The following is a 23,261-nucleotide window of genomic DNA, read 5'->3' as shown; positions in this document are numbered from 1 at the left end:
CCCGTCCCGTCCCGTCACCGCGCGGTTCCGGGCTGCGCCGAAAACGTCGGGACACTTACTGGGTTTTGCTTCTCAGTTAAAGGATGAAAGGTAGTAAGGAGCCGTTTTTTGTGAAATTCGTAAAGTCTTCTGGGAACTCGGAGTATTTTTTTAAATCTCTTGAGGTAAGTAGGTTTGATTACCTTTCTCAGTGAGCTCGGTGAGTTATCTAATTAAACGATTGCTGTGGTTGACTTAGATGTAGCATATATATACATCTGGAAATAAAGCTATTTCTGTAGTAGAGGTGTTTAGCGTTTAATAAAGTTTGTTGAACAAGAAGAACTTTTGTTGAAGATAATAGTTTTTGAACAAGAAATAATTATCATTTCAAAGCCTATGGATATTTAGTGAAGTGACATCTAGCTTGGAAGGTCTGGGTGGTGGTCGCTCATCTAAGCCCTACGCAAACTTAGGGACGCTGTGGATTGTTTTCCACCTTGAGAGGGTAGTGGGAGCTAAAGGCATTGTGTGGCAGGATCAGGTCCTGAAAGTTTGTATGATGAATGTTTAAGTCTGAGTATTGTGAAGACTTGGGGGAGCGAGGGGGACATCCATGAAGATTTTAGCCCTTCTGCCAATATACTTTTGCATGGTAGCCTTGTTGTGAGCTGTTTCAAGTAGATGTACTTGTGTAGTTTCCACAGCTCTGGCTATTTGTGATTTGTTAATGAAATAAATGTTGTTATATACACTGTTTCCCTGCAGTCTATAAAAGAATTTCAGTCAGAAGAACATCTCCAGATTCTTGAAGAAGAAACAGCACTCAGTATAAAAGAAAATGATAAATCGCTTTACATTTGTGATCCTTTTAGAGGTGTTGTTTTCAGTCATCTCAAAAAGGTATGCTACCCATCAAGTTACTTCTAGCTATGTTCTTTCTTTTCTAGAAGCGCTCATGTCTGTGCTTACACCCTGTACGTTCTCTCTTTTTGCACTGAATATAGTGTGAAGTATTTACACTAAGATCTTTAAAACTTTACTGCATCCTGCATTTAGGGAAGAATATGACTAGCAAAACATAAGGATTGTTTTGAAGCATGTGGAAAAATAAGTAGTATGATCAGTTCCGATTCTGCTGGAGTCGCTAAGCTGGCTTTCACACTTTTTTACCTCCTGAGTAATGTGATTTTGTTTGTCCTGTAAGGACTTGTCTAGCAGACAGGGATAGGCTAGCTGGAATTCTCTGACTTAGTAGATATAGCGTCTGCTGCTTTTACTGAGGCCAGGAAACCTACAAGGATTGTACTGGAAATCTGCAGCAGAAAGTAAAGGCAAAACTGTCATCTACCTGGAGATGCTTGAGTTGGAGGACAGACCAAGGGACCTGCCTTCCTCAGGATTCAGGGACAAGGAAAGCCTTTTTTATACCAGTGTACCTTCTGCTCATTTTCTTTGGTTTTTTCCTATTATTTTATTGCAGCTTGGATGTAGAATTGTTGGACCACAGGTAGTCCTGTACTGTATGCAGTCCCGGCGATGTGTCCCAAGAGCTGAGTATCCTGTGTACAATATGACGATGGCCGATGTAACCGTATCCTGTACTAGCCTTGAAAAAGATGTTAGGGTAATGCATTGTACAAAACGGATTGTTTAGCTGATTATCGTTGACATTTGCTTCAAATGGCTTGTTACTAAGGCAGCAATCATACTATATATAAGTCTAAGTGTGCCTTTGTCTAGACATATTTAGTCTTCTATAGTTTGTAGACTATATATAGTTTATGTAGAGAGTTGTATGGAGGGAGCATCTTGTAAGTATATGTAGTATGTAAATGTGTCTGTATGGTGCCTCTGTGCGTGCACATGTATATATTATGTAAGCATATACATATATAATCGTATAATATGTCAGCTATATTAATATGGGAGTAAATGTATGCTTTAGGGTTTTTAATTAACTGATTAGGCAGATCACATATCTTGCTAGTTTGTCTGTGGCTGTAATGCTACAGACAACATGCTCTATTTCTGGTTACTCAAAACTACATGGTAAAGATTTAATACCCAGTCAGCTATGGTTTAAATAGTTTATCTTAGAAGTTTACTTTTTATTTGTTCCGATATCTTTTTCTGATTATACTACCTAAAACGTCAACTATCTGTAAAATTTTACTCATACAGTATGATTGTAGTATTTTTATTAAGGGTACGTGTTATGTTCAGCTTATCATAAATGCAAATAAAATGGGAATTATATTTGATGGTTTTTATGGTTTCCATATATACCCATTTTGTATTTTTGTACAGTTTTTAGGAGAAACCACAGACAATTGAACTCTGTGATTTTATTTGTTTAAGGTGAACGTGAATGTGATGTAGGGTTTTTTTTTTTTTATAATATTTTATAACTTTTTTTCCCCAACCAGGAAGAAGTTCATAAGTATGTCCAGATGATGGGTGGACGTGTGTACAGAGACCTCAATGTGTCAGTAACTCATCTCATAGCTGGAGAAGTTGGCAGCAAGAAATACTTAGTAGCTGCTTCTCTGAAAAAACCTATTTTGCTTCCCTCTTGGGTTAAGACACTGTGGGATAAATCTCAGCAAAGGTATAAAAAACCAGAATAAGACTGATTTTGTTTTGGGGACTGGTAATTCTTATGGTAGTACAGACTACTTTCTTTTTCTGGTTGATTTTACCTGGAAGGCAAAAAAAGTTTATTTCTTTTTTCTTTCTTTCATTCCTTTAGCATAATGAGATACACTGATGTTAACATGGAAGACTATGCTTGTCCTGTGTTCCTTGGCTGTACAATTTGCGTAACTGGCTTGAGTAGTTCAGACAGGAAAGAAGTCCAGCGCCTCACTGCTGAACACGGTGGGCAATATACGGGGCAGCTCAAGATGAATGAATGTACTCACCTCATAGTTCAAGAGCCAAAAGGTAGAACTTACAGAGCAAATGTGGTTTTCACTTCTTGAGTTGCAGTAGTGTAGATATGCATAAGCATAAGAGTTTGAACTGTCTCCATGTCTGCTTCAGTGTTGCTCTTACTGCTTCTGTTTAGGGAATCACTGTTGATGGGAAGAGTAACATAGGGCACCCTTACTTTGCTTTAAAGGCACGAGAAAGAGAATAAAAGAGAGGAAAAAAAAAAACAGAGACCCAGATGGTATTTAAGGGAGAAAAATCCTAGACAGGCTGGAAGAATAAAAAAAACCCTAAGTTTTTTGGGAGAGCTGGATAGGACTTAATTTATATGCTGATTGAAATTGGATTGTGGACTAATGATTTTTAACTGATCTATTCTTTGTGCCTTCTGAATTCCTACTAAGATAAAACGAAAGCTCCCTTTCTTTCCTCTTGGGAAGATGAAAGGATTGTAGTTTTAGTGTGAGAAGAATGGGAACCGTTTTCTTTTTTCCTCAATTTCCCTCCCTTTCCCTATGGGGAAATGTCCTGGGAGTTTTTAAACTTTTTTTTTGTTTTTTTTTTTTTTCTGTGCTTGAAAACTTTAAAGCCTTTTATTTTCTTTTGTTTTTTTTTTTGGCTTTAATGCCCTGTCATACTGTACCCATGAGCTATCTGTCAATGAGATTTTTTTTTGCTCTAACTTTATTTGGAGAAAAAATAAGCCGCTTATCAGAAGAGTCCAGGATAACACAACTTGCACACTGAAATAAGTTATTTGAATATTTAAATTTTCATAATGTCCAGCCATCTTTCAGCGATCACTGTTTGAAGCATTAGCCTTCTAGTGACTTGTGATTTTTATTTTGTTTACATTTGAAAGGTCAGAAGTACGAATGCGCCAAAAAATGGAATGTGCACTGTGTGTCTGTGCAGTGGTTTTCTGACAGCATTGAGAAAGGCTTCTGTCAGGATGAGACAATATATAAAATAGAGGCTGGATCAAAAGCGAGTAATACACCCAGTACGTCAACACCTACAAATCATGCCAGCAAGCCTGATAGTAAGTAAGGTATTTTCAAATATGTTCAAGTAAGGTAGGGAACATTTGTAGTAAGGAGGGAGAACTGTTTCAAATTAGTAGGATGCTGCTTGTTTTTGCAGTGCTGATTTGACAGTTTGGGTTCTGATTCTGCTTGTGCTTAAAACGTAACCTTACTTTTACGCACATTGAATATTCCAACATGTGTAGAGTTAAAACATGTGAATAATTGTTTAAAAAATAAACTTCAATTAGGCGTCTGATTGTCCGCTTAAGAATCACTGGAGTATTCTCTTAAGTCCTAAAAACCCACAGCTGTTCGTAGATGTGTAGTTTAAAACAAATGTCTATTAGGAGTTTAATCTTATAGCAGTCTTAGGGGGGGAAACAAATGCTGACTTTTTTTATTATTCTTTTTTTTCTTTTTTTTTCTTCATATGTTTGTTTTTACTTACTCCATGCTATTAACAGAAGGAAAGTTATAAGCATTTTGTAAACAAACATGGTAGCATGAAAGGCACAGCCAGCTTTAAATGTGTCTTTCCGAACACCTGTTGCTGACTACTACTTCAGGAAATGCTTGAACAGAAGCACTGGGTTAGCACTGCCAACCACTGGGAATTGAAGTTAGGTATTATGGAAACTGCATATAACTCTCTCAAACCACTGAGCTTCATGTTGATTCCTCTTTACTACAGAGAGGCCTGTCTATTTTTAAGAGTATTTCTAATAGGTGGCCACAAAACCGGAACAAAAGCTTTGAAAACCGGTCTCATTGGCTGCTATCTCATAGATGACATCCATTTGGGAATAAACAGAAGGTGCATAAGCACTCTTTCTAGTAAGACCAGACTCAACCTGTGTGTAAACAAAACCCTTGATTTAACCAAGGTTATACTTACCTAGTATTTTTTATTCTTCAGGCTTTAGATTTCCTTCTAGCACAACAAAATCATCTGTGGCAGTCTTGTATTTTGTTTAGTGAAGCAATGAAGAGAGATAAGCCAAAACTAATGCATCTTTTTTTAATTTTATTTAAAGATCATACCCTTTCGGACGTCAGCCACATTTCCAATATCAATTTGAGTGGTGTTAATGAAACCGCATGTAGTTCTGCTATGAGCAGTAGACTGGATCCTCTTCCTGATGAGCTGGAAAACTTGGATATAAGTACTTTTCAAGCCCCTGAAGATTTGTTAGATGGGTGTCGAGTATGTTTAATAATGTGCACTTTGAAACATTCAAGTCTTAACCCTGTGGAAGCAACTAGGTTGGAGCACTGGCAATTGCTGCTTGAGTAAATTGTTGTTTCCGTGATCAGCAGCAAATGCCAGATTTATTTTGTGTCCACATGCTGTGGCTTGCATGTTTATCTACATATATATGTGTGTGTAATTGTATTAAATATGTAGCATAAATATAAAATTATATATCTATAGACACATATATATTTAAACACTAGTGAATGGGTTCTAGAATTGGTTTGTAGTTTTGGGTGGGGCTTTTTTCCTAGTTGTATGACTTTGGGGGTTCATTCCATTAGTAAATATTAAAGTTTTGCTAGATTAATTTGCAAAGATAAATTAATCCAATTCTAAATGCTTAACTTTTTTGCTGCTTCCCAGAAGCTACACCACTAGTTTCTGTGTTCTACAGCAGTCAAATTATACCAAAATACTCTATTTGTTTTTCTTCTTTTCTACTTTAAAAAAAATTTTTGAAAGCCTTTTTTGTTGCTCTGTTCTCTTTGTAGATCTATCTGTGTGGCTTCAGTGGCAGGAAGTTGGACAAGATGAGAAGGCTTATTAATTGCGGTGGTGGTGTTCGATTTAATCAACTTAATGAAGATGTTACCCATGTCATTTTGGGGGAAAATAATGAGGAGCTGAAACACTTTTTGGACAAGACAGCCCACAGGTTATGATAACTATATTGCTTAATGTCCTCTTCCGCCTTGTTTTCTTTCTCCCACCAACTTGTAAACAGGAAAACATATATTTATTTGAAAATCCTAAATAGCTCTTGACTTTAATGAGAAGAGTTACAGCTGGTATTCATAAGTACATCCTTGTGTGTTCTTGAATACTGTAGTTCTTTGGGTAGCCATGAGTCACCTCAGTGAATAGAAAAACAAGTATTCTTACTGGTGAAAAGAAGTGTTAACATGTATTTGTTAACATATTGAGGAGGAAGGATTTGGTGACCCAGCAGTGGCAGATATAATTTACATTATAGAAAGTAAGTATGAAATTCTCTGTACTGAAAGAATTAAAAAAAAATCTTGAGGTTTGTAAAGTGCCCAAAGCTTGCTTAGTATTGGAGTTACAAACTTCAGGTGTGTGTGTATGCTAGTATTTGTGGAGTGGGAAAGAAGAATCACAGTTCTGAAACGTACTGTAATGTGTTTGTGTAATGCTTTATTTTATAGGCCTCACATAGTGACACCAAAATGGTTGCTGGAGTCATTTAGTAAAGGTTATCTACATCCAGTGGAGCCATATATACCTCTGAACTACCAGCTGTTAGAGAACGCGCTTTTGGAGCAACCTGGAATGAAGTCAGTTCTTCCCAAAAATAGCAATCTCTTGAAGAAAGAAGCTGTGAATGTTATAAAGCACCAGAAAGCTGCTGAAGATGACTTCCTCTCTCAATACGTAAATAATGATTCTACATTAGGTACGTCCTAGGCTCAACATACCATAGAAGGTTTAACTAGCCACATCTAGTATGTTAACTTCTGTATCGTGTTTTAGAAATCAAATTTAAACAGGCCTATATAGAGTTTTTAACTAAAACCTGGCTGAAAACAGCAGAATACTGTCATGTCTTTGTAAAACTACTTTGAGTTGTCTTTGATGTTCTTGTCAATCAATTACTATGATTGGGTTTTTGGTTTAGTTTGTGTTTTTTTTTTCTTTCAGGTGAAATTGAAAAACTAACATCCAGAACCTTCAATGATGATACTCACTTGACTGCTCAAGATGAGAATCAGTCTTCCATCTGTAATGGTTCTTTGGGAGAGTCCTCTGCACTGACTGAAGGAGGCTTATTTGTCAGAAAGAGATTCCTCCTTTTGGGTTTTGGTGAAGAGGACGAGTCTTGCATTGCAGATGTTATAAAGGAGAATGCTGGGAAAATTCTGCCACTGCAAAGCAGAACCATTGCAGACTATGCTGTGGTACCTTTATTGGGGTGTGCGGTGAAGCCGACTGTTGGTGATGTTGTCACAAATACATGGCTGGTAAGGAGTTAACACTTTCAGTTCTGCGAGTAAACGGGTATCTATATTAGAAATATGTCTTATCAGAATGCAGAATTGTCGGTGACTTAAATGTAAGTAAGATACTGAGAGGTTAGACTCATTTTATTTGAAATGTACTAGATGAAAGCATGCTTTAAAACCTCTGCATCTGTAAGGTGTCTTTTATCTGTTTTACTTCTATTTAACAAGCCTGTAGAAAATGGGCTTCATTGTCATGACTAGAAGGCTTCTTATATGAGAGTCTGACAGCGTTCTCTCTAAATGAATTGTAGAAGGAGCTAGTTGACTAATAATGATTTCATTTGGTATCTTTTTGCTTACTTTTTCTTGTTTCATGCTTTTTACAGCTTTTTAACTTGTGGCAGAAGAGCAAGTCGGCTTCACAGCTCAAAGTCAAAAAATACTAACCATATTTTCCAAGAGTGGGCACATGATGTAGACTAACTGCTGTTAGTATTTTTCAGTACTGGGTAACTTTCCGTGAAGTAAATCTATATAGATCCTCAGATCATGCCTTGAACTGCTTTAAGGGAACCTCCAGCATTGGAAGAGTAGTAACTGAAAAGTTCTGAATAATGCCTCAGTATATCAAACCTGACAAAATTAAAATGATCTACAAAAGAGTTTGTCTGATTCAATGGGAAATAATTTGTCTCAGATGTAACAATGGAAGCAGAATTGCTTATTGTTGAATCCGTAAATGTTATCATATTGTTGCTGAAATATTGTTGGCTTTGTTGCTGTTTGGCTTGATTTGCATTTTTATCTTTCGCCTTCTTTAAGATTACATGTGTGGAACAGCAGCTCCTTTTAGATCCGCGGTCCAATCCACTTTTCACACCAGTCCCAGTAATGGAAGGAGTAACCCCTCTGGAAGACTGTGTTCTTTCTTTTAGCCAGTTCACTGGTGCAGAGAGAGAGTCCTTGGTTTATCTGGCAGGACTGCTAGGAGCCAGGTATGTCTCGTGCCACTCTTCTTGTTCTTGGACAGCCAGCGTGATGAAATCCATTACGCGTTTCATTTCTTATTTTACAGGAGGAACAAATACTAGTTAAAGCTGTTTTGGATTCTAGTCATTTACAAAAACTAGTGCTGAAGCAATGAGACGTTACTAGTTAGTTCTTTTATTTTCCTCTCCTTCAGAGAAACATAGTCAGTATTCACACAGCCTAATTTCTACTAGAATGCACTCAGTCTCATCTTTCCCAATGACTGAGTCTCAGTAACTTTTTGCTTTGCTCTAGAACAGAGCAAAAAGAGTCGGTTTTTCACGTAAGGCCTTCTGAGTTGTTTTTCAGTTGTCCAGGAGTGGACCATTGTTCTTCTTCAGCACTACCTGGTTCAGCCTCATAACCAGTGATAGTGAACCATTTCTTAGGAGCTGGGATGGTGAATTATTTGCTCCCAATTCATGACGATCTTTGAAAAACATGTTTAGTCATGAAGTGGCAAAATTGTATAGCTTAGAGTGTAATTTCGTCTGACTTGTAGTCTGTTTGAAGTAAATTCATTGCGAGTGAGTTCAGTCCTGCTGTCTTCTTGGAAGATTGGGTCCTTGATGATGACAGAAAAACTGTAATGTAAAGGAAACTGTTGTTCATTTGGAAATGATGCTTGTTGGCTCCAGAAAGGAATCCAGCCTGTCCCATTAGTTTTGCAGAAGAATGTTAGGCCCTGTGTATCATTTGGAAATGAGAGATGTGAGGACATCTGGACTATGAGAAATGTTATGTTTTCAATACTGATAGAAGCAAAACATTACTGTTTAAACTTTTTTTGGTTTTTTTTTTTTGGCTTGTAGGTGTAGGTTAGTGCAAAGGTGTAAAGTACAAAGTGGATGGCCTTAGATAATTCTACTGGTTCCTTTTCTGTTGCTTGAATGCATTTTATATAATAGTATAAACATGCCCTGGATTAATTTTGTTTGTGACTAAATGAATGTTTTATTAATCTAATTTTAGAGTCCAAGAATTCTTTGTGCGGAAAGCCAATGCAAAAAAAGGAATGTTTGCCAGCACCCACCTTGTGGTGAGAGAACCGGATGGTTCCAAGTATGAAGCTGCAAAGAAGTGGAATTTGCCAGCAGTCACTGTAGCTTGGCTTTTGCAGTCTGCGAGGACAGGAAAGAGAGCAGATGAGAGCAAGTTCTTGGTTGAAAATGCAGAGGCTGAAGGTTGGTTATTAGCAAGTTAGGGAGTATGATTGTGTCATTGTACTGTTGGTTCACAATAAAGAAGGCAAGTATGATGAAATTTTTTTTCCTAACACCTTCAAAGTATTGGATCTAAAGGGTATTTTTTTCAAGTATTTTTTTTTTTCCTGCTGTTGAGTTGTGGTTATAGAAATGGTACTGTGTGTTTGCTGCAAGTCTCTTGGAGCTAATGGAGTCTTGTGGTTATCATTCAGTTGGGAATCAAGCTTAGTGTTTCAGCTTTGTCCTTTTTGACACACATGCAGCTCTGTAGATTGTATGGGAATTGATGATAGATGCAGCTTAGAACTTCATACTTGCTAGTCTGCAAGGACATGAGGCCCCTCTGTGCAGTCCTTCATGCCTACTTCATCTTCTGATGCCTCTGCGCCTTTTCCAGTTATTTAGCACCTTTTATTTGGCAATATTTCTTCCGTATTAAGATGCAGACTACAGCGATTTAATACTGAATGTTAGCAGATCTGTTTTACCAGTGCCCTTGTGAATTAATTATAAGGGTCACTAAGTCAGAGGACAAAAGGTATCTTGTTGGCATGGGCACATCTTCTCTGTATATTACATTTTTAAGGAAAAAAAGGGGGAGGTGCATGGAAATGAGCAGTAAAATGTAAAGCAATTCTTGTACTAATCTTTTTGAGCTATAAAGATGATGAGTTATGCTTATCTAAAAGCATTTATGATGGATAAGCTTTAAGGGCTTATTCCTGGCTCAGTCTTGGTCCTATTAATCCAAAGGCATAAGGGACTGGAAGTGTACATAGTGACCTAAAGGGGTGTGATTCAGAGTCAGGAATATGAAAGTAGTTTTATGTTGCATGGGAGGTAATGAGCCAAGGAGGAGGAGTTAAATTTAAAGTTGAAAGGGAAGGGTTTGCTGTGTATTACATCTTTTTCTTGGATTTGTGTTTTGGTAGTTGTTGTATGACATGTGTGAGCTACACAGGTATGTGTGGAACCGCAAACAGCGTGAGCAGACCAGGAGTTGCTAGCTCTTTTTCAGACACTTAGGGTCAAGCTCAGTACCACTGTAATGCAAACTAAGTAGTTAACTGGAAGAGACGCTGAAGATACTGGCTTTCAAAATATAATTGTCAGTGTAAAGCATTTACTGGGGGGGATATGAATTATAAAGAAAGGTCAGGTGAACTTCCGGTTGTTGCTTAAATAAAAGTGTATGTGAGATCTGTGTTCAAAAGCAAAATCAGATTGATTGCTTGTGTTTTCTTTGTTTCTTTTAAAGATAAGGAGAGTTCCATTACTCAGCTTAGCAAGACACCAGCAACTGTTAATTCTCCTGATTCAGAACAACCTACTTACCTCCTTAAAGCTGGAAAAAAACCAGCTGTGACCCCTCTTGATATCAACAGGTTCCAGAGTAAAGCTTTCCAAGCTGTAATCTCTCATCATATTGGGAAGACAACCCCTCTTGCACAAGGGGGACTGCTGCAGAAAGAGCCATCTTTACATCTTGATACACCATCAAAATTTCTTTCCAAAGACAAGTTATTCAAGCCTTCTTTTGACGTAAAGGTGATCATCTTTGCAAATTTTTTATTCTGTAGAGCCAGTAGGGTTAAAGATGTGCATAAATGTAAAAACAGCACAGAAACCTGTGCTTACCCTTTTATGCTGTTAATATACAGACTTGCATTTTGAATAAAGCCAGGAAAACTGGCTCCGCTTATTTATATGTATTTCTAGTTAATGACCTGTGGACTAAATTTATTGACTGATAGATGCCATAATGTTGTTAACAAAGCTCGTTTGTGCTTATTGCATCATACGCTCATGAGTTCTACACTTCATATAGTACACAATGTGTGTTCTTTACATCTAAAGACTGAGAAATGTAACGAGAAGGCTTATAATTGCTCCAGATATTTGGAAACAAGCGTTTGCTTATTTTGTGATGAAATGCTACTTTAATGACATGTTTTAATATAATAGCTTTATAGCGATTACAAAACTGTTACTGCAAATTGAAAAATGCATTGGGGTTTTGGGTTCACTGTCTCATTCTGAAGGCCACAAAAGGCCAGAAAAAATACTAGCCTTAAAACAGAACGAAGAATCCCCTGAGACTTAGGGAGTATCTGTGATGGAATAGCTCTTGAATGACTCGGATCTACTTTGGAAGGCTTAAGGTTTGTTTTGAATTTTTGAGGCCTGAACTGAAAGATCAATGCGTTGAATTCCTGCAAAGTTGTTAGTTTTTTTGGGGGGGCTTGTTTGTGGGTTGGCTGTTTTGTTGTTGGGGTTTTTTTTTTAACCCCTCTGCCTGCAGTAGAACAAAACACGTATTACAAAACCAGGAGAATCCAGTGGTCTCTTTAGGTAGTTCTGCTTCATGAAGAGAAGACTCCAGGGAGACCTTAAAGCAGCCTTCCAGTACTCAAAGGGGGCCTACAGGAAAGATGGGGAGGGACTCTTTTTCGGGGAGTGTAGTGGTAGGACACGGGGTAATGGTTTTAAACTGAAAGAGGCTAGATTTAGATGAGATATATGGAAGAAATTCTTTACAATGAGGGTGCTGAGGCAGTGGCACAGGTTGCCCAGAGCAGCTGTGGCTGCCCCATCCCTGGAAGTGTTCAAGGCCAGGTTGGATGGGGCTGTGAGCAACCTGGTGTGGTGGGAGGTGTCCCTGCCCATGGCAGGGGGGTTGGAACATGGTGATCTTTAAGGTCCCTTCCAACCAAACCATTCTGTGGGTGAGTGCGTCTGTGATTTAATTGGTATTCTGCTTTTTAAAATCTAATAGTTCACCACTCTGATAATTTTCAAAAGCAAGATATTCTAGACCAAGATTTCCCTTTTTTAAAAAAGGGCAGTAGGAAATGGTGTTTTAAAAATGCAGATAGAATTACATACTCATATGCAACTCCAGTGGAGGGAGGTATTAGTAAATTAAAGTAGTTGGTTGGGGTTAGGAATACCTGGGCTTGGCCACTGGCTTTTCCAGTGAGGAGCAGTTTTCATTAATGGCAGTGAAAATAGATTAATAATCTATCTTCTTTCTGTTTTGCTTATGCAGACTCAAGATGGGGATTGTCTTGCACTGCTTTTGTGCGGTGGTACTACAGTTGCACTTGCTAGGTGCTACTGTAGTACACCATCCTGATTTAGGAGTATGACATCTTACTACAGACTGTATTTGTGAAACTTGCACTGGGCTGAGAATTTTGTAGTGTGTTCGTGAAAGTCAGTTAGTTGCTTCTTTTTTCATAGGATGCTCTGGCAGCTTTGGAAACTCCGAGAGGTCCTGATCAAAAAACCAGGAAACCGAGCACACCTCTCTCTGAAGTCATCTGCAGAAACTTGAAATTGGCACTGGCAAACAGCACAAGGCATACAGAAGCTCTTGCTGCCAGCCCTCAATTGACCGCTGCACAGCCAGAAGTGGTGGGAAATTTTGGTTTTGAGTTTCTGGAGCATAGGCTTAATTAAGAAAACGCCGTATCTTTTGTGACTTAAGTTACAAAGGAGTTTGTGAATTTTGCTGTGATCTTGAATAGAAATCCATATGATTATTCATTCTTCAATGTCAGTTAAAGGGAGGTAAGATAGAAGAGTTTCCTCCTGGAAGGCAAAGAATTTTAAAACCTTTTTCTACTGTCTGTACTGCTATCTTGAATATTAAGCAGTTGCAAAGTAACATGGCATATAAGTATGTACCAGTTCAGACTTTGTGGTATTGGGATGAGAGGATTTAATCACACTTCAGAAATTCCGAGGCTCCAGATAAGCAGGATTAAATTTTTTGTCTTGGACTGAAGTTAGGAGTTCTTTTTTAATGTGTGTGTCTTCTTTTCCTATCTTCCTCTGTAAGCTGCTGGACTTCTGCTTACTAGTAGCCACAAGCTGTGATCAGTTGCTTACTCCCTTATAAAGACACATTATGTTATCCTTTCTTGCAGTCGTCTTGCCTCTTCAGTCTAATCTACCCTAGTGAGAGAAACAGAAAAAGATGTAGGAGGAAAGGGAGCATTTATGTAGTGCTTGCCATGTTAGTACACTGTTTACTGTAGAGGAGGGGTAAGAAAGCTAATGGCCTTCAGCAAGGCAAGGTTGTCACTTCTTACTTTGTAGCTCCTTGTTCTTACTTTTTTTCACTCCAATACAGTGAATACTTTTGTGGCATCAGGTTTGATAATTCCCTAATTTCAGTGTTCAGGAAGTGCTCAGTCTGCAATGGAAGGAGCAGAGTATGTTCCAGGGAAACTGGAACTGGCTGAAAGTGAATCTTTTGTCTTTGGATTCCTAGTGCATGGAATGGTAATAGTGCTGGGTTTTGACCATGGAATTTGGGAGCAGCAAAAATGGAGAAAATACGTTTATCTTAGTTTTGTTGTTGTTGCAGATTTTACCACATGCTACACTAAATATTAAAATATTTTTGTTATTGTTACAGAAACCTTCCAAACATGACTCTCCTGTTTTTATCCCTGCTGCTTGAACAGGAAGAAGAGCCCAGGCCTCTCGCCGGTGTTATTATATATGTTAGTAAAAAACTTAGTAAGAAGCAAAGTGAACTGAATGCAGTAGCAGCTTCTCTTGGGGCAGACTACAGGTATCACAGCTTCTAAGCTTCTGCATTGATGTGACTTCTAATAAACACGAGTCTTTGCATTCTAATATCCTTTATCTACATCACCTATTGCTGTAGCTAAATATTAGATTTTACCATCTTAGGCAATTTCCATTGCAAAATAAGGCCGTCTGCTTCTAATGCAAAATAAGGTCATCTTTCCCCGCCACATCCCCAGTCTCTGTGTTCTTGCTAAGTCTGTCTTGGAAAGACTTGACTGTCCTGAAGTCTTCCTGATCGCAGAATGGTTTTTTTCTTTTTTCTTCTCTTTTTAAAGAAAGCTATGAAACATGCTTAGCTTTTGGGTAGTTGAAAATTTGCTTTATATTTTAGAGTTCGAATCTGATCTGAATTTGTGTGTTTCTCCCTGGTTCAAAAATAATTATTTTACAGATTGTAAGCATGACTAAGTTAGTGTGCTTAGAAAAGCTTAGGAAAAATAGCTTGTCACTAAGAGAAATCACAAACTAACCTTTCATTTAAGGCAGCATTCTACTCCCACTAAATCTGATTTATATATTTTGTTACTGACCTCTATAATAAGTGTTATCGTCCACAGTGTGGATGAGGAAGTTGCCCTTATATTTGGTAGTAGCTTAGAAATGCTGAAGATACTTGCATTAGATAGCAAATACTAGTTTTTATTGGTTTAAATATTAGAATCCCACATTTTGTTTATTTTGAGCTTTGAGGATCAGTATTTCCCTTGCAGCTCAATATGTCAACAAAAGAAAAAGCGCTCTCATCCTGGGTCACACGTTCTTTTCAGAAACTGATTTGAAACTCCACTTACTTCAACAAAAACAAAAAAAAAAACAAAGCAAAACCTCTCCTCTTCCATGTTTTATCACATTTAGTTTTGTTTATTTCAGGAATGCTTTCAAAAGACATTGAAGTTGTTCTATCCTGAAACTGAATGCTGTCTTTTTTGTTGAAGAAAGTAGGCTCATTGCTTGTTTAGGTATAACAAAATAGGCAAACCAGTATGCCATAAACATGAGCAAGGGATCGGACAATTTCTGAGCTGGATTTCTGGTACTTTTTTGGTAGAAATTATATCTTCAAGTTTTATTTCTTTTTTTTTTTTTTTTTCTAGATGGTGCTTTGATGAAACAGTAACACACTTCATCTACAAGGGAGGACAAAATGACAACAATAAGGAGTACAAATCTGTTAGAGAACGGGGTATACATATTGTTTCAGAACATTGGCTTTTAGAGGTATGGAACTACCTTTGTTCCCTTACTAAAAGTGACGGGAAATGGAGGTTTAAAACGAGTTATATGGCAGTGGATTTTCTGTTTGTGTTTATACTGAACGTGTATAGGAACTGATGTTTTTGCATCCTGCTTTGACTTATGAATTGAGCGATCAGTTTTCATCGATGTACTTTTACCTTGTTCTCCATGAGGAGAAAAGAAATTCTCTTCCATCGAACATTTCTGCCACACATTTCCCAGAATGAGACCCACATTTTTCTCTTGTGTCAAGTACTTCTTTTTGTGATGTTTTTGTTGTACTTTTCCTATGTTTAGATGTGAAATTTCTTTAATCTCAATCAGTTTCTCATCTTTCTTATGTTAACTCATGTTATTACAGAGTGCCCAAGAATATAAACGGCTTCCTGAATCTCTCTTTCCTCACACTTACAATCCCAAAATGAGCCTGGATATCAGTGCAGTGCAAGATGTCAGGCTCTCCTCCTCCAGTAAACTTCCATCAACTGGAAAACCAGCAGAGGAGAATGAGGTATAATATGTGATATGAATTTATGTTCTGTGAAGTGATTTGGATTCAGTTAACCTAATTGTTATATTAACATATTAATAAAAACTGTTGATGCTTATTCAGTGATGCCCTGAATCAGGTTTAGCTAGTAATTAATAGCAGCTATTGCAGATGTTGCTTAAGGTCTCTCTGCATTTGTAATACTCCTCCTAGAACGATAGAGGGAAACACAGGCATGTCAGGATTAGAAGTGCTTTCCAAATTGGAAGTTATATAGGTCCGGTCTTTGCCTTCTCTTGTAGGTAACGAGATCCAAGGTGTGAACTTGCCTTAGTAGCCGTTTAGACTGCAGAATAGGTGTTGTCACTGATGCTGCTTTTTGCTGTTGTACTGTCATTGCCATAGCAGAAAGGTTAGATTTACTCTAAGGCAAGATTAATCATCTTCAGAATTTATACAAGTGTTGAACATGGGTAAAAAGTAAAAAAACTTCAGTGTTTGAGAATTCTACTTGTCTTCATTGTTTTTAGATTATTCCAGTGGATGAAGATGACGCTGAAGATGATTTAACTACTGACCAAATAAAGGAAATGGTCACTGCAGAGGAAGAACAAATTGTAACAAGTGAATCCAAAGGAGGTAAATGTAAATCACTGTTTTCAAAATAGTTGTGGAACATCAAACTATGAATATAAGCCTTTTACAGTTTCAGGTGCTGAATGTTAAGATCTGGAAGCTTTAGGTACCATATTTATATACTGGTCAAGTACAGCTAGCTCTTATTGTTGCTGGATGAGAGGAAAGGGGTTTGTTTTCTATTTTAAAGACTTTGGCCATAAGAAAATAACAATCATCCATTGCAAATTACTTAATGGCTATTTATTTGTTTTTAAGATGCTGAATTTCATCTCTAACATGACAAATCAGTTTTAGTGTATACCTTTTGTTACGTAAATAAATGTGTTATGGGAGAATTGTGGATATAAGCTAGATCACATGAGCAAATTCACAAGAGAGCCTGATGGAGATTTCTCCTTGTGTCTAAGAATAGGTGACTTGGGGCATACATAGTTTTCCTGGATATTTCTCCTAGATATCTTTTCCTCTACTTAATGCATTGTCCTTGTCCCAGTTGGGGGGAGTGGGGGGGGAGTTGACTGGAATTTCAATTGCTTTTCACTTGTTACAATATAACAGTCTTGATCTTGTTGGGTTTTGTTCCTTCTCTTCAGTTTTAACCCAAGCCCTAGAAATGAGGGAGAACTTCCAAAGGCAGCTGCAGGAGATCATGTCTGCCACATCGCTAGTGAAACCACAAGGGCAAAGAGGATCCCTTTCAAGGAACAGTTTTGATGGTTCTCCAGCCACTCCTGATAGTACACGGTCTGTGCGAAACGGCCGCAGTAGGGCCTTGGAAGCTCTAAGGTATTGATTTGTGTTTTCAAAGTATCTTATTTTGCCCTCCCTGCACATACCTAGACGTTCATTGGAACGTGAATAGGTCTCCAGGGTTTTCAGGTGTATTGTCTTTCTCTGCTGCTGTACTTAAGTTGCTTCTCTTGCAATTCAGAATCTTTCACTGGACACGGTAGATAAAGTCAGAATGTTATCTAAATCCATAGTGGGTATCTTTCTGTTTTTCAAAAAATAGTATGATTGCTTTTTAGTTTTGAGTTGATTTATGCCAATTGGTTTCTTTTCTTTCTCTTCAGATTAGTTAAATGTTCTTACAGATTTTGAAGAAAGCAGTGCTGCAGTTTTTCGGTACATGGGTTATATGCAAGTAGTAGGTATTCCTCCAAAGCACCTCTCTGAATGTTTCTCCTCTTTTTCTTTTCTCTCTAAACAGAGAATAGGATTTGAACTCTAACAATGCTGAGCTACAGCGAGAAAGTAATGGAAACCTTGCAAAATTATTCCTTTAGCTTGGTGTTTATTTGCCAATTAATAGGTTCAGTAGAGTACACTGGTTTAGGTGTAATTTATCAATATGACACGTAATAAAAACATCTCCTCCTGATATTTTGGCTGCCTTTTTTCCGCCATGCTGACACTTAAGCTCATGAAACCATGCTGCCAGAGTTGCTTTTATACTGCAGTTTTCCCCTTTCCCAGCCATGCTTTCTAATAATGAGGTCACTTGGATGCTACATTTGTGATCGTTAACACGTTGCCTTCTAGTATGGTAGTTTTCTGTAAAACAAGTGAATATTTAAGGTATCTGTGGCTTTTTTCCTTAGGCAATCCCGTCAGGCACTCCCAGATATAAACACGGAGCCATCCCAGAGCGAGCAGATCATCTGGGACGATCCTACAGCAAGGGAGGAGAGAGCAAGACTTGTCAGCAACTTTCAGTGGCCTAACAGTCCTTCCCAGTACACTGAGCAAGGTCAGAGTAACGCCAATAAGAACATGGATGAATCTGCCTTCAGAGGATCTTTAGCTGATGCAGAGATTGCTGGTACGGGTAAAATCAGAAATACAATATCCTTGTTCTTTGCTGCAGCATCCATTTGATCTGTGGGACTTTTAAAATACAGTAGTGTTTGAATTCTACTTTAAAAAAAAAAAAGTGAGCATGTAAAAATAGAATTTTACATCTTTGAGCTCCGTGGTGTGTTGCTGTTTTTTTAAAGAGAAGCTTTCCTATCCATTTGCAATTTGTGGTCAAACACCAAGGCAGTGCTTGTCTAAAAACAGTCTGCACCAACTTTAGGAAATCTTCGAAATTTTTTTTTTTTTTTTTTTTGGAACCACAGCTGGCTGGTTTCAGGTAGATATTGTGGAATTCAAATGGGAATACCAGTAGCAAAATCTTTTTAATTATAGTGGGAATATTCATAGGTGAAGAATGGAAATATAGGAAGAAGATGACCCATGGGCCTGAAAAACAGATGTGTTGGAGCTGCCAATGGATGTGCTTACGTTAGGATTCCAAAGATACTGTATTTATCTTCCCTGTTCTTTTGAAGTCTTTAGTCTACTGCTAGGACTAAGGAAGCAACACACTTAAGTTTTTTCATCTGTTTTGCTTTCTTCCCATTCCTGCCTCCTGATAGACAGCGAAATCCTTTATTTCTCTCTCCCCTCTGCCTCCGTCCTGCCCCCAGCTCCTTCCCTCAGTCTAATTACAGAGTTTCTGCTTGCGCAACAGTCTGCCTGAGAACTGACCCTGTCCTAGAGGAGGTTGAAGAAAATTAGCTAAATGCATTCAGTTGAATTTTGATTCAACTGAATCAGTGTGGTTTAGCCAAAGAAATTAGGCCATTTGAGGGTTTTGGGGTTTTTTTCAAAGCAAGGCATCCAGGGACATGAGTCTGCAATATTGCAATTGATGGTTTGTGGTATAAGGCAGAGGATCTTTATGAAAGGCAGTGGTGAAATGTACATGTGGTAGCAGCAGTTGTGTTTTGTCCTTTTAGGATTGCTACTTTTTAATTTTTTTTTTTATTTTTTATTTTATCCATAATTATATTCAGCTGAAGACAAGTCATGCAACAATGCTTTACTTTCACAGCTGTTCCTGAGGCTGGGGATGAAGACTTGGTTGAGGGTCTAAAGAATCCTGTATGTAGGGATCCTGGAACACCGATTAAAGATCACTTGATCCCCACTCCGCAGGCTCCCAGCATTGCTTTCCCACTGGCTAACCCCCCCGTGGCACCACAGCCCAAAGAAAAGGTTTGTCATATGAAGAGATATTTATGATGATTTGTGTTCTGACAGATGTAGTGACACTTTAATAAGTTTTGAACTTGACAGTAAATATAAAATAGGTGAATATTACATTTGAAATCTTAAAGTGCATTACTTTTGTGCAGTTCTGTTTCTCCCTTTCTTAAAGATTTTGAACAAATAATGTTTGCTCAAATAAATAAAGCTTGTTTGTTTAGGCAAATAAGGGTGTTTGCCCTGTTAGTTCCTGCTGGAATGCTGCGGTAGGATTTGGAGTGGAGAGTTACTATGTGTATTATTTGTAACTCCTCCAGCCACATTAGGATGATGGAAAAAAAGTTACACCTCTGTTTCCTTCTTTGTTTCCTTGACGGTATCTGGAATTTATGTTTAGGTACAAACGGAAAATTATTTTTCTGCCAAAAACCTGGTTTAAAATTCTATTATTTTATAGTGAACTTGGAAGGGGCTAGGAAAATGAAGTTTGTCTTTTGTCTACAGCGTATCACTTGATGCTCAAACTTTCAGCATCTGTGTATCTTCAGAGGCATAACGTGTCATGTTAGTAAATAAGCTGCGGCAGAAATGCATAAAGGCCCTCGAAGTTACGGAAAGTTTGAGTGAATGAGGCAGTGTGATAGACGGATGACAATTTCTTCATGTGTTCAACTTGGCATTCGGTGGATATGAATGAAGGTTTAGTTTTTACAACAGATTCATTCAGTTCTTTCCCTGAAGAAGGGAGGAACCAAGAGGATGTTAAGCAGGAACCTAATGTTGAACTGGCAAGATCCAAGCTTTTTGTTAAGTGATTGACTGGTTTCATTCTGCTTTTCCTGGCTAAAAGAAAACTTAATATAAAAATAACCCAGAATGTTTGGCAGAGAAATAGTCAGCTGTCAACCTAATCTTTCTGTCATATTTTCAAAATCTGTTGCTGTATTTCCAGGCTGTTACAGAAGATGAGAAGGCTGATGAAGAACCAGAAAAACAACGTAAATTTCAGCTGTCTTCTCTTAATCCTCAAGAAAGATTTGATTACTGCCATCTGATTGAGGAATTAGGTACCAGATATTTGTGAAATGCAAAGAATAGTATGTGTCTGGTCAGCTGTGGCTCGTTGGGGAAAAGAAAGGGCTTCTGTTAGTGACTCATCAGATTTGAGGTCTCAGATTTATGGCTTTCTGTGCTTGTGAGTGATTCTTTGAATATATTGCTATTATGTGAGCAATCAGCTTTGCCATAAAACAGCAATGGTTTTGTCTTCTGGCAGTTTTCTTGTAGCTGTCTCCACAACAGCCTCATTCTTCACTGTTGGGAGTGCCGAGGATCTGCTGTCCTCCGGTGTCTGTCTCGTTCCTGTCTGTGTTACAGTGGCACTTTATTTTTATCAGAGTCGCTCTTTCCTGGCTACTTCTCATTCCTTGCCAGCTTCTGCCCATGTCACTTGAATCATAATACTTTCAATGTAAATTTGAGTTAAGTATATTTTTATCTGAATTCAAATAATTCTCACTTTGAGTTGACCCTTTCTGTCGTACAACATGACTCTTAAATAATTTTAATCAAATTCATTCCTCAATTCAAGGTGGAATAGTACTTGAGAAACAGTGCTTTGATCCAAGTTGCACACACATTGTTGTGGGACATCCCCTTCGAAATGAAAAATTCTTGGCTTCGATGGCAGCTGGAAAGTGGGTGCTTCATCGTTCCTACCTGGAGGCATGTAGAGGAGCTGGCTGCTTTGTTCAGGCATGTGACCTTATTAGTGAGAAATGAGGATGTTGTACCTTTTTGCATTTCTTTTTATTTTCCACTACTAGGAAAGGACTTAACCTCTCAAAACCAATTAGCGGTTGAGGGTGCCTGAGCCTCAGGAGTTTTAGAGGATCCAAAGTCTGAGAAATTTTTGGCAAGCTCTTCTCTGAAAACTACTCCTGGACCAAACTCCTGGTTGTAGGATAGATGAAATACCTATACTTTTTATAGTTGCTTCTGAAAATTGAAGCTTGAGTACCTTTTGGTAAATTCTCACTGGTATCAGCTAAATTTACCTGGAACTTACTACGCCAGGAATTAAATCTTGATCCTTTCAATAAATGAACGTGTAATAGTTTTAAATAATCCAACTCTATAACCATGTACGTAAACATTTTTGAACAATCTCTCTTCCAACTCCTCACCTCCCTAACCATTATTTCACAGTTCTCCTGGGTCTAGCAGTTCTTTTACATTGACCAAGCTTTACATTGACTTTACATTGACTTTAAAATAATGCCCATAGGCTGGTTCCTATCTTTACGTCTCAAAACCAATTTTCATTGTTTTGGAAGACACTGCAGAAATGTAGAGTCGATGGTGTCCAGAGTAGTGAGTTGCTTTGCCCTGCTGTTGAATTCCATTGTAGATAACTGCAAGAAGAATCTGGTTGTGTACGTGACTTGATGTCACAGAAAACATGAGATGATTTAGATATGTATGTGGAATGGAGAGCCATATCTTTAACTTTACCTCAAGTTGTTTTGACCAGATCATATATAAAGCTAGAGTGAGTTGGGTTTTGTTCTGGTTTTGTTTCTTTGTTTTTTCTTTTTAGTGTGTTGTTTTTTTCCTTTTTTTAAAATTTATTCTTCTGCTGGTAAACTTGGCAGGACTGCTTTGTAATTCAAGCTTATGATTGTTCTAGGAAGAAGATTACGAGTGGGGAAGTAATTCCATACTTAATGTTTTGCCTGGAATCAATGTAAACCAGAAGAAACTAGCACTTGCAGCCATGAGGTGGAGGAAAAGAATTCATAAAGGGAGGCAAGAAACGGGTATTGTGGAGGTATGGTATTGTTGAGGTCTTTAGATACTCATGCAATGGAAGTTGTACAGTGTGGGTGGACAGGACAGGGATTGTCACCAAGAAACTCAGAAATGTAAGTGGCAGGGAGAGGTAATCTGCCTTGTTATTAAGAACAAAATGACTTACCTGGATATATTCTAGTTAAGTAATTTTGTTTTTAAAAAAACTTTAGTGGTGGTATATTAAAAGTCTTGAGTCTCCTCCTGAACCATTGTTCATGTTTTGCAAAGCTGGAATGTGGCTACTTACGTATGTAAACGTCCCTCAGCCAGGAACACAATGTTTAGGCTGCAGAGCTGTGATGGGGAGCTAACCGAACTCGGCTTTACTGGGAAACCACAACTGGTACTTGCAGTAACAGAAATCCTGGGCTGTGCCGCATAGGTGAACACAGCTCTCTGGGCAGCGTTTTTATAGCTCTAGCAGTGAGCATACTGTTGCGCTTCAAACAGGGCACAAGTTTACACCTTTCCTAAACCACCTTCCGTGATTTTTACAGCGCAAGTTCCATAGCCATCCAGTGAGATTTTTGAAAGTGGGACTTGGGCTCCCCCAAAGCCTGCTCAGTCCTCTCTCCAGTCAGGCATTGCAGTCAAGTATTCATTGAAACATAGAAATACTGCTGAGATTTCAGTTGCATCAGGATAAACCTTGACTTGCCTGTATTTTATAATAGCCTTTTTAAAATGAGTGCTTCTAACAAATACTCTGTAGCCTTCGCCTACTTGGAAACCACAGTGAGTGCTTGTAGGAGACAACCAGTTGGCCCTAGGTGCTGTTACTGAGTAGATAATGTAGTGCATGGGGTGGGGGGAAAATGTTGTTTCCAATTAACTCCTTTTCTTAAGATGTGTTTCTGTAAATGAGTGTCTGGTGTTCTGGAAAAAACACTCATTGCCAAGGGTCTGTTCACAGGTGGGTTTGTCCATCTTGCTGTGCCGGTGATAGGGCTTGGTGGCAGGCTGCCTGACCGCACGGTGCTGGCCCAATAGTTGTATCATAGAATAGAATCATAG

At 38.2% G+C, this 23,261-nt stretch overlaps 1 protein-coding gene across 1 annotated transcript; it reads left to right on the top strand.

Annotated features, from left to right (window-relative positions):
• Positions 1–48: 48 nt before the first annotated feature.
• On the top strand, positions 49–22,224 carry TOPBP1 (topoisomerase (DNA) II binding protein 1; the record flags this gene model as incomplete). Its single annotated transcript, XM_009706736.1, is given in 24 exon segments — positions 49–164; positions 748–882; positions 1,463–1,606; positions 2,409–2,590; positions 2,732–2,925; positions 3,776–3,955; positions 4,976–5,145; positions 5,688–5,851; positions 6,363–6,649; positions 6,856–7,175; positions 7,980–8,152; positions 9,159–9,370; positions 10,650–10,939; positions 12,635–12,808; positions 13,867–13,976; positions 15,091–15,214; positions 15,594–15,743; positions 16,253–16,361; positions 16,955–17,147; positions 17,963–18,189; positions 19,240–19,403; positions 20,347–20,461; positions 20,986–21,149; positions 22,084–22,224. Coding segments are annotated over 24 exon segments (4,203 nt in total), but the record flags the coding sequence as incomplete, so codon positions are not given.
• Positions 22,225–23,261: the final 1,037 nt, after the last annotated feature.

The sequence above is a fragment of the Cariama cristata genome, unplaced genomic scaffold, assembly GCF_000690535.1.
Source record: "Cariama cristata isolate BGI_N322 unplaced genomic scaffold, ASM69053v1 scaffold19240, whole genome shotgun sequence".
Lineage (NCBI taxonomy): Eukaryota > Metazoa > Chordata > Aves > Cariamiformes > Cariamidae > Cariama > Cariama cristata.
This window is presented reverse-complemented; position numbering and strand designations above follow the sequence as displayed.